Source organism: Falco naumanni, chromosome 8 (assembly GCF_017639655.2).
Source record: "Falco naumanni isolate bFalNau1 chromosome 8, bFalNau1.pat, whole genome shotgun sequence".
NCBI lineage: Eukaryota > Metazoa > Chordata > Aves > Falconiformes > Falconidae > Falco > Falco naumanni.
The window spans coordinates 14,499,490-14,513,531 of record NC_054061.1 but is presented as its reverse complement, the minus strand read 5'-3'; the positions used below and the strand labels follow the sequence as shown (position 1 = coordinate 14,513,531).

At 38.8% G+C, this 14,042-nt stretch overlaps 1 protein-coding gene across 1 annotated transcript; it reads right to left on the bottom strand.

Moving 5' to 3' along the window:
* Positions 1-205: 205 nt before the first annotated feature.
* HMMR (hyaluronan mediated motility receptor) lies at positions 206-13,970 on the bottom strand. Its single transcript, XM_040603278.1, has 18 exons — positions 13,865-13,970; positions 12,936-13,043; positions 12,261-12,334; positions 11,349-11,429; positions 10,390-10,578; positions 9,999-10,085; positions 9,366-9,466; positions 8,098-8,172; positions 7,590-7,768; positions 6,633-6,781; positions 6,111-6,325; positions 5,409-5,525; positions 4,458-4,616; positions 2,662-2,814; positions 2,453-2,552; positions 2,042-2,218; positions 1,357-1,519; positions 206-584 (listed from the first exon to the last, which is right to left on the bottom strand). Exons 1-18 carry the CDS (start codon positions 13,935-13,937, stop codon positions 565-567), a joined length of 2,220 nt encoding a protein of 739 aa, XP_040459212.1. The 5' UTR covers positions 13,938-13,970; the 3' UTR covers positions 206-564.
* Between the last annotated feature and the right edge of the window lie 72 nt (positions 13,971-14,042).

The following is a 14,042-nucleotide window of genomic DNA, read 5'->3' as shown; positions in this document are numbered from 1 at the left end:
AATTAGCTTGTCCTGCATATAGATCCCATTAAGAATACAAAAACTAACTTTACAGACCAATTTTCTAGATTGGATATATATTATGTAGGCCAGAGAGGAAAAAGGATCTTTTAGCAGCATTCCTGCCCTTGGCATTGAAGCAACCATGAACAGCAAAATTAATTTAATATAAGTTTTTATGCATGAAATTGATGCAAAAAACATCTTTTGTGAAATCAGATTTCATTTGCATCCTTATTCTTCAGTGCTTATTCACCTTTTCTGAACAGAAGGGAACTAAGCAGCTTCAGCATATAAAAAACCGCAGTGTAACTGAACACTTTTTGGAATTCAGGAGTGCAACGATGTTACCAGGGGTCTGGAACATACAGTCACCTAGGGCTTCTCAGTAAGAGTACAACCAAGCATAGCTTTTGTAAAAATACAGTTTTAGACCATTTCTCTAGTACTGCTACTAATTTTTACTATATATTGCATCCAAGTTCATCTTGAATAAGTAGTCTGTCAAAGTCTTCCATCATACACTACTATTGGCGATTTATTTTTCTTAATTCCAGGAAGAGATTAAATTTTGTTTTTATTACCTGCAATGGAAAAATGTTACTAAGGTTGGGGTTTTCACTATTGCTTGCATCACATGGAGTAATTATTTGTCTGGTGGGGTGAGGAAGGCACTACACTAAGTAACAGGCAAGCCAGAATTTCAGACCCTGGAATACAGCATGAAATGGCTGTGATCTATACCCTCCCACACCCTCTACTGCACTGCTTCCCTTTGTGGGCCCCTATGCTTTTGCCATCTTTCTCTCTGCTCCACACCCATCAGCAGGCCTTTTGCATCTTACCTTTACACCTACAGCAGTATAAGGTCCTGCCAGGTAGCAGCTGAAGAACCAGGGCTGAAAGCTCTTGGCTGAGACACTCCTACCTACCACCTGTGCAGGAGGCAGAGCCTGCACAACCTGGCTAGCTGTCACGTGTAAGCAGTACATCAGAACTGAGAATATTGTAGACAATACACAGTAGCAAAGCAAAGTTCACATCTTGTGAGATCGTGCAAACCAGCTGATGCTCTGTAACTCACTCGCTTCCTCTTCACTGTGTAAAACACTTTCTGGTCTCTGATCTGATGTGTCCCTTACTCACGTAGGCTGTAAGAAACTGGGCTAGAAAGCACAATAGCAAACCGTACACTGGAGACACCCATTGACACAGCCTGCCAACACCTGCTGTGAAACACACCAGAGATGCCATTCCCTTGCCTTCCCCAAATGCAGCAGACTATGCAGGAGTGTCGTACCTTCTTTGGTTAATTTTAAGAGGTACAAGGACGTGGTTATCAATATTTAAGCTTACCTTCTTTTAAAGGAGTTTTTGGAACAATATTTTCCTTGCTATCATGCTGGAAAGCTTTGGAATAATCAAAATGCCTAATGCCCCGAATCGCATACAGCTGCTCCTGAAGATCTCTGCTGGTCTGCTTTTCTTTGGCTAGCAATGCACGCAGTTTTGAGATATCCTAAAGAGAACATAATGCTTGGAAGTTAGATTAAGCACAGGAGAAAAGCCTGCTTCATCTTTTACTGAAGTAGCCCTGTTGTCTAATGCTAAATACAAACACACACAATTATCAGTGGCATTAAAAAAACAACAATGAAACCCACATCATCCAGGTGTAAGGAAACCAGCACCACTGTGTAATTGCTGTATAACACCATAGTAGCAGTATGGTAGCCTCAAGCTTCCAGCAGGTAGTTTAGTAAGTCTAGAACCTCCAAAAAATATAGGAAAACCCAACCAAGCTAAGAGTAGGGGTAGTTATTTGCACTGGTGATCCCTCTGTATATCATATAATCAGTTGAAACTAAACTAGATTCTCATGGTTTTTCTGGAGGCCAGTGGTTTTTTCTAATCTAGCTCTTGCAGGGAATTTGAGAAGCATAGAAAACAAGTAGTTTGCAGGATTAGTCTACGAATATTTAGAGCAACAAACAAATAAATCAAGCAAATAATTTGGATTCTAATTTTTCATTTCACAAACCTGCTTCAGGTGGGTATTCTCTTCTTTCAGCTTCATAACATGCTTGATTTTTTGCTTCTGGTTCTGGTGGCCAAGTAATTTAGCATATGCATCACTTAGCTTATTCAGTTCTTCTTGGGTTGCACCATGCTCATTTAAAAGCGCAGTCTTCTCTGCTTCAAATGCATCTAGTTGTTGCTGAAATACATATTGAATCTTTTAAAAAACTTTAAACCTAGCTTTCTCGGCACTCTAGAAAAAAAGATTGGTTGAAGAAGGGGAATAGCTGACTCTAGGGATACAAACGTAAGCAACCATTCTAGAATAATGCCTTACAATGGGAAATAGCATGTTTACTTCTCAAGAGTAGAACTTGAGTCAACTGCAAAAGTTTTTCATCTGATACTAACAAACAACTACTCCACAACACACCTGAAAAGGCTTAGTTTTTTTATGTAAATCTTCATATAGATTACGCCAGGTCTTTATCTCTTCTTTTAAGCTAGAGGTCACATCTTCGTTTATGGTTTTCCTAAAAAAGCAAGAAGTGGGGTTTCATTATGTTCATTGTTAGCTCTCTGCACTTCTTCACACTAAAACTTTGATGTGCTATAACATGCAGGTTTAGATTCAGAAGTCACCTTGATCTTTCCACTTCAAGTTTTGTTTTCAGATCTTCAGTTTGCTCTTCCAGTTTTTCCTTAAGTTTAGCAATTTGTGCAAGGTAAGACTCTTTTGTTCCCTCTGTTTCCGCTTCTTTCAGTGCAAGCTTTGTCTGGACTTCCAAAAGCATCCTGAGGAAAACATCATCCATCCTTAATGAACCCTTTAGTTTAATTTTATTTGGGTTTTTTACACTACTCTAAATTTGAAAACACAAGTAACCATGATTGAAAATCTGTTAGTAGAACTGAAATAAAGGTTTGCATCAACAGTGTTTATGAGAACAACAATACAGAAAGCATTCAATTTCAAGATGTGGACTATTTTTAACTTCTCATATGAGGAATCAAGTAATGCTTTTGAAGGAAGGGAAGATAGAACGCTTCCTATTTATGGCTGCTTAATGCCAGCAGCTTTTAGTGGAATACACTTTAGCAGTTGGGCTTCACATGCAGAGGTTTGCCCAAGCAAAAACTAGTCAAGACTGTTCAGTGTGGAAGTACTCCAGGATTCAAAAACTCTACATCTACCAACACTGCCTTCCCTCTCCAGCCTCAGCTGTTTGTTATATCATGTAGGCAGAGGCTGAAAATCCCTTCCCTACCACACACAACCAGCAAATCAAACACAAAACTCTTCAGGTGGTTTTCTTTTTGCCAGCTCTAATGGCAACTGAAAGCAACCTTGATCAGATGGGGAAGACAGAAAGGGCAACATCTTAAAGCAGCACAGGTGTTCTAAAATAAGCTGGGGTATTGTCCTTTGGACAACCTTAATATACCAGCTATAGGTGTACAAGACAGCAGAAGCATTACAAAACTTCAAAGGCATTTTACAAATCAGGAAAGAAAGAGTTGGGAAGATCAGAAATGTCCAACTCAGCTTGGCCAAGAGAGCATTTTAATGCAGTTAAGTAAATTATGCATGTGTTACCCACATGCAACAACTAAAAACAGTTGTTGATTAAAATTTGACTTCAACTTCAGAACCTTGCTAGGGATTGCATTAAAAGTAGTGAGGAAGGGTATCTTCCAGCAGATACACAGTATGTTCTGTAACACAACTAATGTACAGATAGTCACCACAGTTGCCTGGTACAGGTAATTGTACTCCAGAACCTTTTAAGATCAGACTCCCCCACTTCCTCAAACAGCTTCTTTCTGTGGGCACATTAACAGACTTTCTCATGCTCTGTGCAGCGAGCTGTAAGAAGAACGTACACCACTAAGCTGCTGTTAGACAGAGAAACATCCTCAGCTAGTGGCCTAACACAACTTATCGGGTGTTACTACTTACTAGCTGCACTGTGTGCTTCATATTAGGCAGAGAGGACCTTTGTCTACCTCACCACAGTGTGGTAATTCATGGATGGTTAACTGCCATCTGCTTGTGAGCAGAATTTGAGGTGACATTATTCAGAATAGAGCAGCAAAGGGTGAGCTCTGCATTAAGTATTTTTTTGCCCCTGTAGATCTTATTTGTGGAGCAGTCACTGTAACTGGTATTTCTGTTAGAGACAATATTGCAACGTATTTCAGTTACTTATTTCCCTTTTACTACATGACCCACATAAGGAAAGTCCAAGTAATTGATTGAATGGACCAGTTTTCTAAAGCATATAAACTTGATTAATTTTGTCTGTCAATATTGTCAACCTTCTGCACTGGGAGAAGGAAAAAACCTTAAGGCAACACCAAATAATGATTTTATCTGGCAAAGCACCATGTTAAGTTCAAGTTAAGAAGGCAAGCCTAAGGAAAAGTTTGTCTAGTACCTCGCACATTCTTCTTTTGCTTTGTTTTTAGTTTTTTCTGCTTCCTGAAGCAGCTGTAAATTATCTTGGCCTATTTTCTTTAGGTTAGCAACTTCTTCTTGCAGAGAGGCGTTCTCCAGTTTAAGACTGTGTATTTCTTCAGCTATTGTCTTCTTGTAGCTGGCATGACAATGCAAATAAAAAAATTCTTTTTACTTTATGCAAAAAACTGATTGACATGTTCAGGTCCCAAGAGCAATACAAGCTCATGCTAACAAGTATAAGGGATTTTACAGTCTGGACACATGGCATGTTCTGACACTGATAAATCCAAAGTTAAACCCCCCCCACATTTCTGTAAAGGCATAAGCAGTAACATGACAAACTGCACGAAAACACACACAGAAGACCTACTAAATCTGAAGCTTATTTAAAACACCACAAGACCTACTATCTGTAACTTGCATTGGCAAACACCCCCTGGATCCTTCATGGGTGTCTTGCATACTTAGCAATAACAGTACCACTTTTTTTTCATAGTTACACAACCTGAATATTTTGACAAGAAAGATCTGCAAGAACTGTAGGAAAATTATCTTGATTCAGTGCAAGTTTTCAGCCTAAACAGGAAGTCTTTTTGTAAGGGATTTTAGTGCAACATAACACCATCACTAGTTACAACTCGCATGGACATTCAAAAGCACTTGAGTGTTGTAACTGGTTACACTTGGGAAGAAGAAACATCCAGTTTACTGAACTGGATACAAAGTATGTCATTACCCTTGGCTAGTACTCCAAAGGAATAAACCCATTTCTTAATATCATCCATTGCTCCACCACAAAGTCCTCTGCTCTAATACTGTACCAACACTCATATATAGTGTTAAGTACCAAGGAACGTGAATAAACATCATATTTTTATTGTAATCCTAGAGATAATCCCCATCCTAGGTCTTAATTAAACTCAAATACCTTTCAAACTCTGCAACACTCTTTCCAAGTTTACATAATGTATTGCTGTGCTCTTCCTGGATTTGCAGAACTGCATTGCTGTGCATTTCCTTGATTTGCTCCAACTCAGCATTCTTCCTACAATAAAAATTCAGTATTCCACACTGCAGTTAAATATGCCTGAATACATTACCAAATGCTGTTATCAGTTACAGAAGGCTTGCAATGGCAGCAATAAACTGTGACAAACTACTAAATTCAAGTATTAAAGCACAATCTTCATAGGAGATTTAACTGAGCATGTCCACCCCTCCCCTCCTAAGATGGCTATAGAACAGATCAAACGCCTGACGATAAACTCTCAATATGTTAAAGGAAGAAACAACTTGCTTCAACATCCTTCCTAGTCATTGCTGTCCCCAAGGCAGAAACATCCGATACAACAGGCACGTAGCTTACCCTTCACAGCAAGGTCATATTACTACAATATTGGCATTTCAAGCAAGACTTAGCAGTTTTAAATTAAGACAATATAAAACTGATTCAAGTAATTATTGATATTCATTAGATCTAATCACTATCAATAATCAATAAACAGCAAGAAATAAGTCTAGATCTGTTCAGGTCTCTAAAACATGAATTAGGCTCAGAAGCTTTGTTTATACTACTGATTGAACATTCTTCCTTTCAAAGCTTTAGAATCAGAAAGTTTATTTCACAAACCCATTCAACTTGACTTCCATCTGTGCAAGTTCAAGAGCTTGAGATTTCATTTCTTGTTCCAACTGCTTCACCAACTTTTCAGCTTTCTTCTCCTTAGCATGTAATTTACTCAGCTCATTCATTGTATCATTCAGCTCTTCCTCAAGAAGACGTCTGTCACTTGTTACCTCATCTTGAAACTCTAGTAACTTCTGATGCATTGATGCAGATGACTCCTGCATGCCAGAATACCACAGATTTTAAAACTACCACTACTTTTCTACATATTAAAGGCTAATTTGTAGTGTTCAAATTTTAAATCACAAGTATAAGGTCAAATCTACAGAAGAACGCTCCCATCACACCAGCTATGACTCTTAGAGCTACTATACCACACAGTGTCTGCTGGCTAGCACACACTCATACATTCCATAGATTAAGCCATTATTTATACAGCCATCTGATGTGTAACCAAAATCAGAACCTTTAGTGCCAGTCATTGGGATTATAGCCTATTTAGGTTAATTTATAGTCTGTATTTACCTTCTCTTGCTGCAGCTGAGAGACCACCTCCTCATGTTTCTGAAGCAGCTTTTGGTGTTCTTGTTCTTCTAAGCACATTTTTCTTTTCAGGTCTTCTATTTCAGCATTCAAACTCAAGAATTTTTCTCTTGTCTCAGACAACTCTTTCTCTGTATAGAGGAATTGTCAATATAGCACAAATTCCCTTCCGTGTTCCAAGAACTACATCTATTCTTCATAGTACTCCCATTCTAGCTTTAACATTAGTTAGGCAAGGGGTGGGGTGGAAATAAAACACAAAATAAAATCATATCTTTAACCCATCTGGAAACTCCTCAAAACTGGCTCAAAGTGCGCTGCTACAAAAGTGATTTTAACAGCAGGAATCTTTAGATCAAGCAAATAGCCTTCATCAGAACAGCAGTATGGCTGGACAAAGACACCTAAATTATTTCCCCAAAGCTTTTTCCACATAATAGTAGCACATAAAAGCCAACTGGTACACAGAGAACTGATTACCCATCTCAGGCTACAGAGCTGCTAGTTTGGAGCAGGGGGCATGTGTGTCTGAAGGGTTCCTAGACACATCTTTAATACCTGAATGAACTTATGCACAAGCTGCTGACAGTGAATTGAGACACTATCATACTGCTCCTCAACAAAGAGTGAAGAAAAAGAAACTTGTGTTCACCTTTCAGATTAAAGCCATTCCTACTATGCAATCAGATTTCATTCCATACCATCTACCTTAGTAACCCTCCAAGAAATACTAATCTAAACTTAACAAGTATCTAATTCAAGGTAGTTTCATTATTGTTAGAAATATGCCTAGCTGTTTTCAGCTGGAGCTCAGAGACATAACTTTTAACTTGGAACAAACCAGTCTAAATTGACATTTTGGAACAAACCTATTTGAGATGCTTTAAGACAGCTCAGTGATCCCAGATACGCCAGCGGCATACAACCACTAACAATTACCTTTTTCTTGTTGAAGCAATCGACACCTTTCATTAAGTTCTTTTATCAGTTCAGATGATTGTTCCTCTTGTGTTTTGAGAGTATCCCTCAGGATCTCAAGATCTTGGTCTTTCTTTATCAGTGTCTCCTCCATTTGGGCAACATCTAGTTTGTATTTCTCAACAGTTTCTGCAACATGACTATAGGAGAAAATTCAAGTATTTGTTACCACTAAGTTTTGCTTGTACGCTTACACTTCAGCACAAAGGAAAAATGCTTAGGACTGTTTGTTTCCAACAGCGAAACTGCCTTCACCTACTTTCCCAGACAAAAGTATTTGCACATTTAAAAATATTATATAAATTATATATATAAATATAAAAAATTATAAAAATATAAAAATATTTTAAAATTATATAAAAAACCCAAGGATTTTATCAAAACAGAATAGTCACTATAGTGTCTCTATAGTCACTATAAATTACAGATTATATTTACGCAGTCCAATTCAAGAACAAGTTGTTGTTACCTGAGCTCTGTGATATATTCCAGGAGTTTTTCAGTGTCAGATTTTTCTTCAGCTTTCCCTCTCTCGGTAGCAGACCTAAACCCAGGAAGTTTTCATGATTGATGCAATCACACACATTCAGTGCTACTTGCAAGCTATTTGTTTACAGATAAAGTAGATATAAAGCATTGAATCACAACTTATTGCTACTAAGTACTTTTCATAATCCAGTTTGGCTGACAAACTGGTATTGGCTCTAAGAGGTGATTCTGCCCTCTTTTGCTACTTGTTCCATATGGTCTTCTCATTTGTAGTGAAGATGCTGAGCCATATTCTGCCACAAGCAAGTATGCTATAACAGCTGTATTAGCTAGACACATTACGATTTCCTCCCTTTGTGAATTGTACTGCCTGCATTATTAGCTTTGTGTATTTTAACTCTAATGTAAGTATAAAAATTCTGCTCATCACTTGGAGGTTAAGTAAATACAGAAGAAGCTCAAGAAGGATGCTGCAGTGCCAATCATGCAAAATTGACGGAATATACATCCTTCTCAGGCTGCCATCCTCAGAAATAGCCTATATGTTAGCACGCTGTTCCTGTGCGGTAAATGACATTGTTGGGGCAGAATAGAAAGTGTTGATATAGAACTCTTTTCCTACATACAGCTACTTAATCCAAGACTTTTAGCAGTCACCTTTCTTCAGGGAATACGGCCACTATGAATCAACTCTTTGTTGTATCACAATACAAGCTCTTCAGTACACTTACCTGGAGAACATGCATGTCTCCATTAAATCGGTATCATAAGCCTGGCTACTGAATTAGGTTATCAACTCCTGGTCCAATGCTTGTTCATTATTTGCTTATTCCCCACTTACTGAAGTGCCAGACACTGAAGTATCCAACTCCATGAAAGCCTTTCTCCAAGATGAACAACAATTCTTTTTGCAAGACACGTCCTCTCTTCCCACCCCATATCCAAGACAACTCCACCCATACCACACCAGAAGACTAAAGTTTCAGATGATACAGTTTGCCTTTTGGAAAAAGGTTAGATACACTAGAGGAACGATATTTTGTGTGTTCAGTTTACAAGAACACAGCAGTTGCTAAAACTTAATTCCATCAAATTTATTCCAGGCTACAAATACTAGTAAATTCTGTTCCTTCTCAGCAGGGAGGTGACCTGTATTTTCCCTAAACTACATGCTTACTATAAAGCATAAGCATGTCAGCACAGCTAAATGACATGACATCTGCGTAGGCTCTCTTCCTTACTACTTACAGTTTTTCTTCTAACTGTGCTACTTTTCCTTTGGAATGCTTTAGATTCCTTTGTACTTCCTGCAGCTTCATTTCCATGTTTTCCTGCTTTGCAAGTGCAGTCTTAAAAAAAATAAAAAGACTAATATTACCACCAAAATGAGATTTAGTAAAAAAAAATAAATCCATTGTGTAAGAGATAGTGTAAACTGAAATTAATTCCAAAACACTGTTTAATGATAGCACTTGCTATTATACTAGATGTGATTCAAAGTATCCCTCTATAAAGATATTACCCATTTGTTAAAACAACCACTATCACCCAAAAAATGCAAACATGTAAGAGCTCCAAACTATACTCAGGACCACTGGCTTTCAAAGTAGTTAAGTGTGACCAACATATTAATATTTTAACAGAGGTATTTGTATGCTTCCTTACTTGAACTCAGATTTACTCTGCACATCAACAACTAAATCAAAAGTATTCATTGTTTGATTTTTCCCTCCCCCCCCCTCTATTTTCACTCCACAGAAAGTAGAGGAAACTACAAACTTAAGGACAGAAAAAACACATGATCTGCATTTGTTGTAAGCCCTTCATTGCCCATCCTGAACAGCTCGGAATTACTACCCTGTGCAGTGCAAATAGTCATACCTTCTCCTTAGCATCCCTCTTGTTTCTGAGCTTCATTAACTCCATGCACAGGCTGCTCATTTTCTTCTGCATGCCATCTTCAGACAGCTTATTAGAGATGAACATAAGTAACTCCATATTAATTACTCTTCATATAACCCTTCAAAAAGCATCCCCCTCCCGCTTACAACACTAATCTCTACCCCGTCCTTGAGCTGGATAGTAGCAGGTTCTGCTCTGCCTTTAGACAGAAGCACACAAGATCCCAAACCAGATGTGCTCTATCCCTGTGACAATGAAGGAGCACAAGGAACGTGGAAATGGATGCTAATCAGCAACCGAAGCTTCCTCTTGCCCAGGACGCTTAATAACAGCAAAGGCAAAGCAGATATGCACTTATTTGTCTGAATACCTTCGACTTTAAAAATTCATTGGTCCTTGTTAGTTCCAGAAGCTGTTTTTTCAGGCATGCGACATTTGCCAAAAAAGATGTCTTCTCCTGAACTGCAGCACTCAGTTTTGCTTCAATTTTAACAAAATCCTCTTCCAAAGCCTGAAGTTTCTTATCCTGCTCTCCACGCTCTCTAACTAAAGCACGAATCTAAAACAAAAGAGTTATTTTCTTTATTTCCTACTGTTATTCTCCTTAAATAACATCATTAGTTTATACCTGTGGTTTTCTTACAGAGGTTAAGTATCAGAGTTGTATTAATTTTCAGTCAGAGTAGTTATCTCCAACTCTGTCATTCACAGGAAAGGAGTTAACAGAATCACCACAATTCTTTATTACTACACACCATCAATTACAATTCTTTATTACTACACACCATCAATTCACAGTCCTAGCATCTCATCTGACTTATTTTATGCTACTGAACCAGTACAACATGGGAAAGTTCAAATAGTCTTAGCTTCAACTTGCAACAGAAGCCAACTGTTCTTGTTGGCTGTGGAACAGAAAGACAGAATGTGACATTTGCGACACAATGCGTAGATTAGTACACAGAAGCATACTGATAAGGAAAAGCTCACTGCCTCTTAAACTTTATGTCGATTACTAAGCAAAAATCTCAGCAAACAGTTATTAAATAAAACAAAACCTTTTTGGGGTGGAGAACATAGGACTTGCTTCTCTAAAAAAGACTGAATGCATAGCAGTTTACAATCAGTAGGAATTAACATAATTCCATTAACAAACCCAATGCTTTCTACCTGCTATAACATTTGATAAACTCTGCTCTGTACAGAGCTGTTTGCAAACTACTTGTATGCCTTCTTTTGCAAAAGAAGCTAATTTTACCAGCTTTTATTTTTTATGATGGTTAGGTAGGAAACATTTTACAGGATTGCACTCACATAATGTATTCATACCTCCTTCTCCAGTGTCTTCTGTTTCTTTTTCTCTTTCATAAGGATAAGATCTTTTTTAGGCTTCAGAGTCCCATTAGCTGGCTTTTGAAAACAGACATATTAGAAATATTTTAACTGATCTCTAGCTTCACAGTAATTTAACACCCCAGTTAAATGTGAGGAGTGTAGGGCTTCACATAGACAATACTATTAAAGATACACACACAGAAAAAGCTAACATGTCTTTCCCAGACACAGGGACAAGTATCAGGTTAGGATGGGTTTTACCATTGTGCTTCCTCATAAGCATTACTCTGAATGGACAGCTCATAACCATTGTGACAGGAAGGAGATTAAGCAAGTTTGAGACACTAGCACCCCCCCTAAGCTCCATAAAAAACATTTTCATCTCTTCACCACCCATTTCCAGAATTTCATCCTACATCATGAGTACTAGTGAACTAAACTAGCATGTCAGGGTTATTTTTCAACTTGTTAAGCTATGCATCTTCATATCTGTATCCTCACATGTTGCACTGAGCAGGTGTGTGTTAAGTAACATCCCCTCTTTGTTTCTTTCACCACGAGATTTCTACTCTGCCCTGTCCACTATACAAAAACAGAAACAAACACAACCTTCTTAAAAAGGAGCCACACCATAATTATGTAGTGGGCAAGAGGCAAAAAACCTCAACATTGTAACACCAAAGACAAGCCACACTGTAGTCCCAAGTAATCATCACATGATACCCCAAAACACTGCCATTTCATTTTTCCTTCTTAGTTACCAAGGAATACAGGCACAATAATATGTTTCATAGTTTGCTCAGGTAGGTCAAAAGTAATTGTATAAAGGGGCTACATGATTTCACCAGTCACAGTGAGGTTTAACTGGAGTTTAACAGAGCTACAGACATCACAGAAGAGTCTTACTGTTGATTCAAGGGATGCAAATCTTCTGGTCACAGGGGTAGGTGCACTCTTCTTACTGTTCAGATTTGTCTCACCTTCAGGAGGATTCAGAAAAGAATGATGAAGGAAGAGGGTATGCATGCACACAGCGAGGGAAATTTAACCCAACTAAAGATTAATTGACTTTTTATACAAAAGACAGAATACCACCCATTATCAGTCTATCCACTTTACAACCCAATTTTCCTACTTCAATCAGGCAGTTCTATATTAGTCATCCAGGCACTCGACAGTTTAGTGAGAGACTACCAGATGACAGTCAGCTTTGAGAATCCAGCTTTAGGCAAGTTTCCCCACCACCATCCAGATCCATGTTGTCAGTTTTCCACCAAGGGATGCTTTTTATATGAAAACCCCATAAAAATATCACTAAAGCCAAGGTTAACAAAGTAGTTAAATAACTTCTTTCATCTCCAGAGGCCCCCCTAATTAGCAGAAGTCACATATAAACCTATTTTCAGTTAGACATGTTTTTGCAGCTGCTGTCCCTGTGAGCTGAAAGGTAGACAGTGAGCCCCTGCAGCAGAAAACAATTTATCAGCAAGAACAGAGCAGCAACAGCACATAAGCGCTAAGAATTACAGTATTCAAAGATATTATACCATTGTGTCCTGTGCGACTTTTATGACTACTTACAATTCTGTTTCCTGACCCGTCGACACACCTCAGATGACAGAGAACTTTTCAGTGCATCTGAAGATTTAAAACCACAGGATCCTTGCAGCGGGGTACATGCTGGAAAAGCTATTTTCAGAACAGCAGAAAATTATAAAGTCAAATTATAAGGTTTTCAACTTCAATGAGTTGTGGCTGGTAACACAACTGGTAAGTTAAATTAGCTTAAAAAAAAATCCTCCCCATAAACATGAGGAAAATATATAGCACACATGGTGGGAGAAATTATTTATTACACTGCTGTTAAAATTAGCAATTGTGATTTACATATACAATATTGCAAGACACCTTACTAGTAACAGCAGTACAGTAACCTCTATGAATTAAAAATCCAAATGGTTTGGGGATGTTAATGTTAACCTATGAAAAAGCCAGCCTAAAGTGTTAAAGGATAAAAAGCAAACTTAACTGGAATTATTGTTAATCATTTTCTTCCAGTTTAGAAGAGACCACTTAGATGTCACTGAATGCCACACATCTTTTAAAGATCTAAGTTACTTAATTTTTTATATTTTTTTAATTAAACAACTTTAAGGGAAACAGCAAACAGAAAGAAGATGGTTATAAATTCTTCATACAGTTATCATTAGTCAGGGGATCTCAAGCCCAGTAAATGCTTATTTATTTGCTGCAATTTTCTGCAAATGAAACCAACTTAATTTAATATGGGAACAAGTGACTGCAGCACGAGAGATATTCAGCTACAGCCAAAAACCCATTAACTGTAACCTTGGCAAACGCCCTCAGCAGCAGCCCTTCAGTTGTAACCCTCCAGCCCCGCTCCCCATGCCCCCTGGCCCCGCTCTCCATGGCCCCCGGCCCCGCTCCCCACGCCCCCCGGCCCCGCTCCCCACGCCCCCGGTGAGGTCCGCAGGCCGCCGCGCACCTACCGGCACCCCCCTGGGAGCAGAGGCGCGGGGTCCCCGACGCAGCCATAGCAGCCGCGCGCAGCTCCCTCAGCATTCAAAAGCACGAACGGCCGCCGCCACGCGCCCCGGGCGGCCAATCACCTCCTCCCGCTTGGGGCTCGCTCAGCCAATCAGGGAGCAGGCACCCTGCCGTTCGCCG

Excerpts from the sequence above, each read along its gene's own strand:
- HMMR (XM_040603278.1), bottom strand. The coding sequence starts at position 13,937 with ATGCTGAGGGAGCTGCGCGCGGCTGCTATGGCTGCGTCGGGGACCCCG. Across the intron at positions 4,617-5,408 it reads AGTGTTGCAGAGTTTGAAAG|CTACAAGAAGACAATAGCTG; the intron begins GTATTTGAGTTT and ends TTGTCATGCCAG. Across the intron at positions 585-1,356 it reads AAAAACTCCTTTAAAAGAAG|GTAATAAAAACAAAATTTAA; the intron begins GTAAGCTTAAAT and ends TTTCCATTGCAG.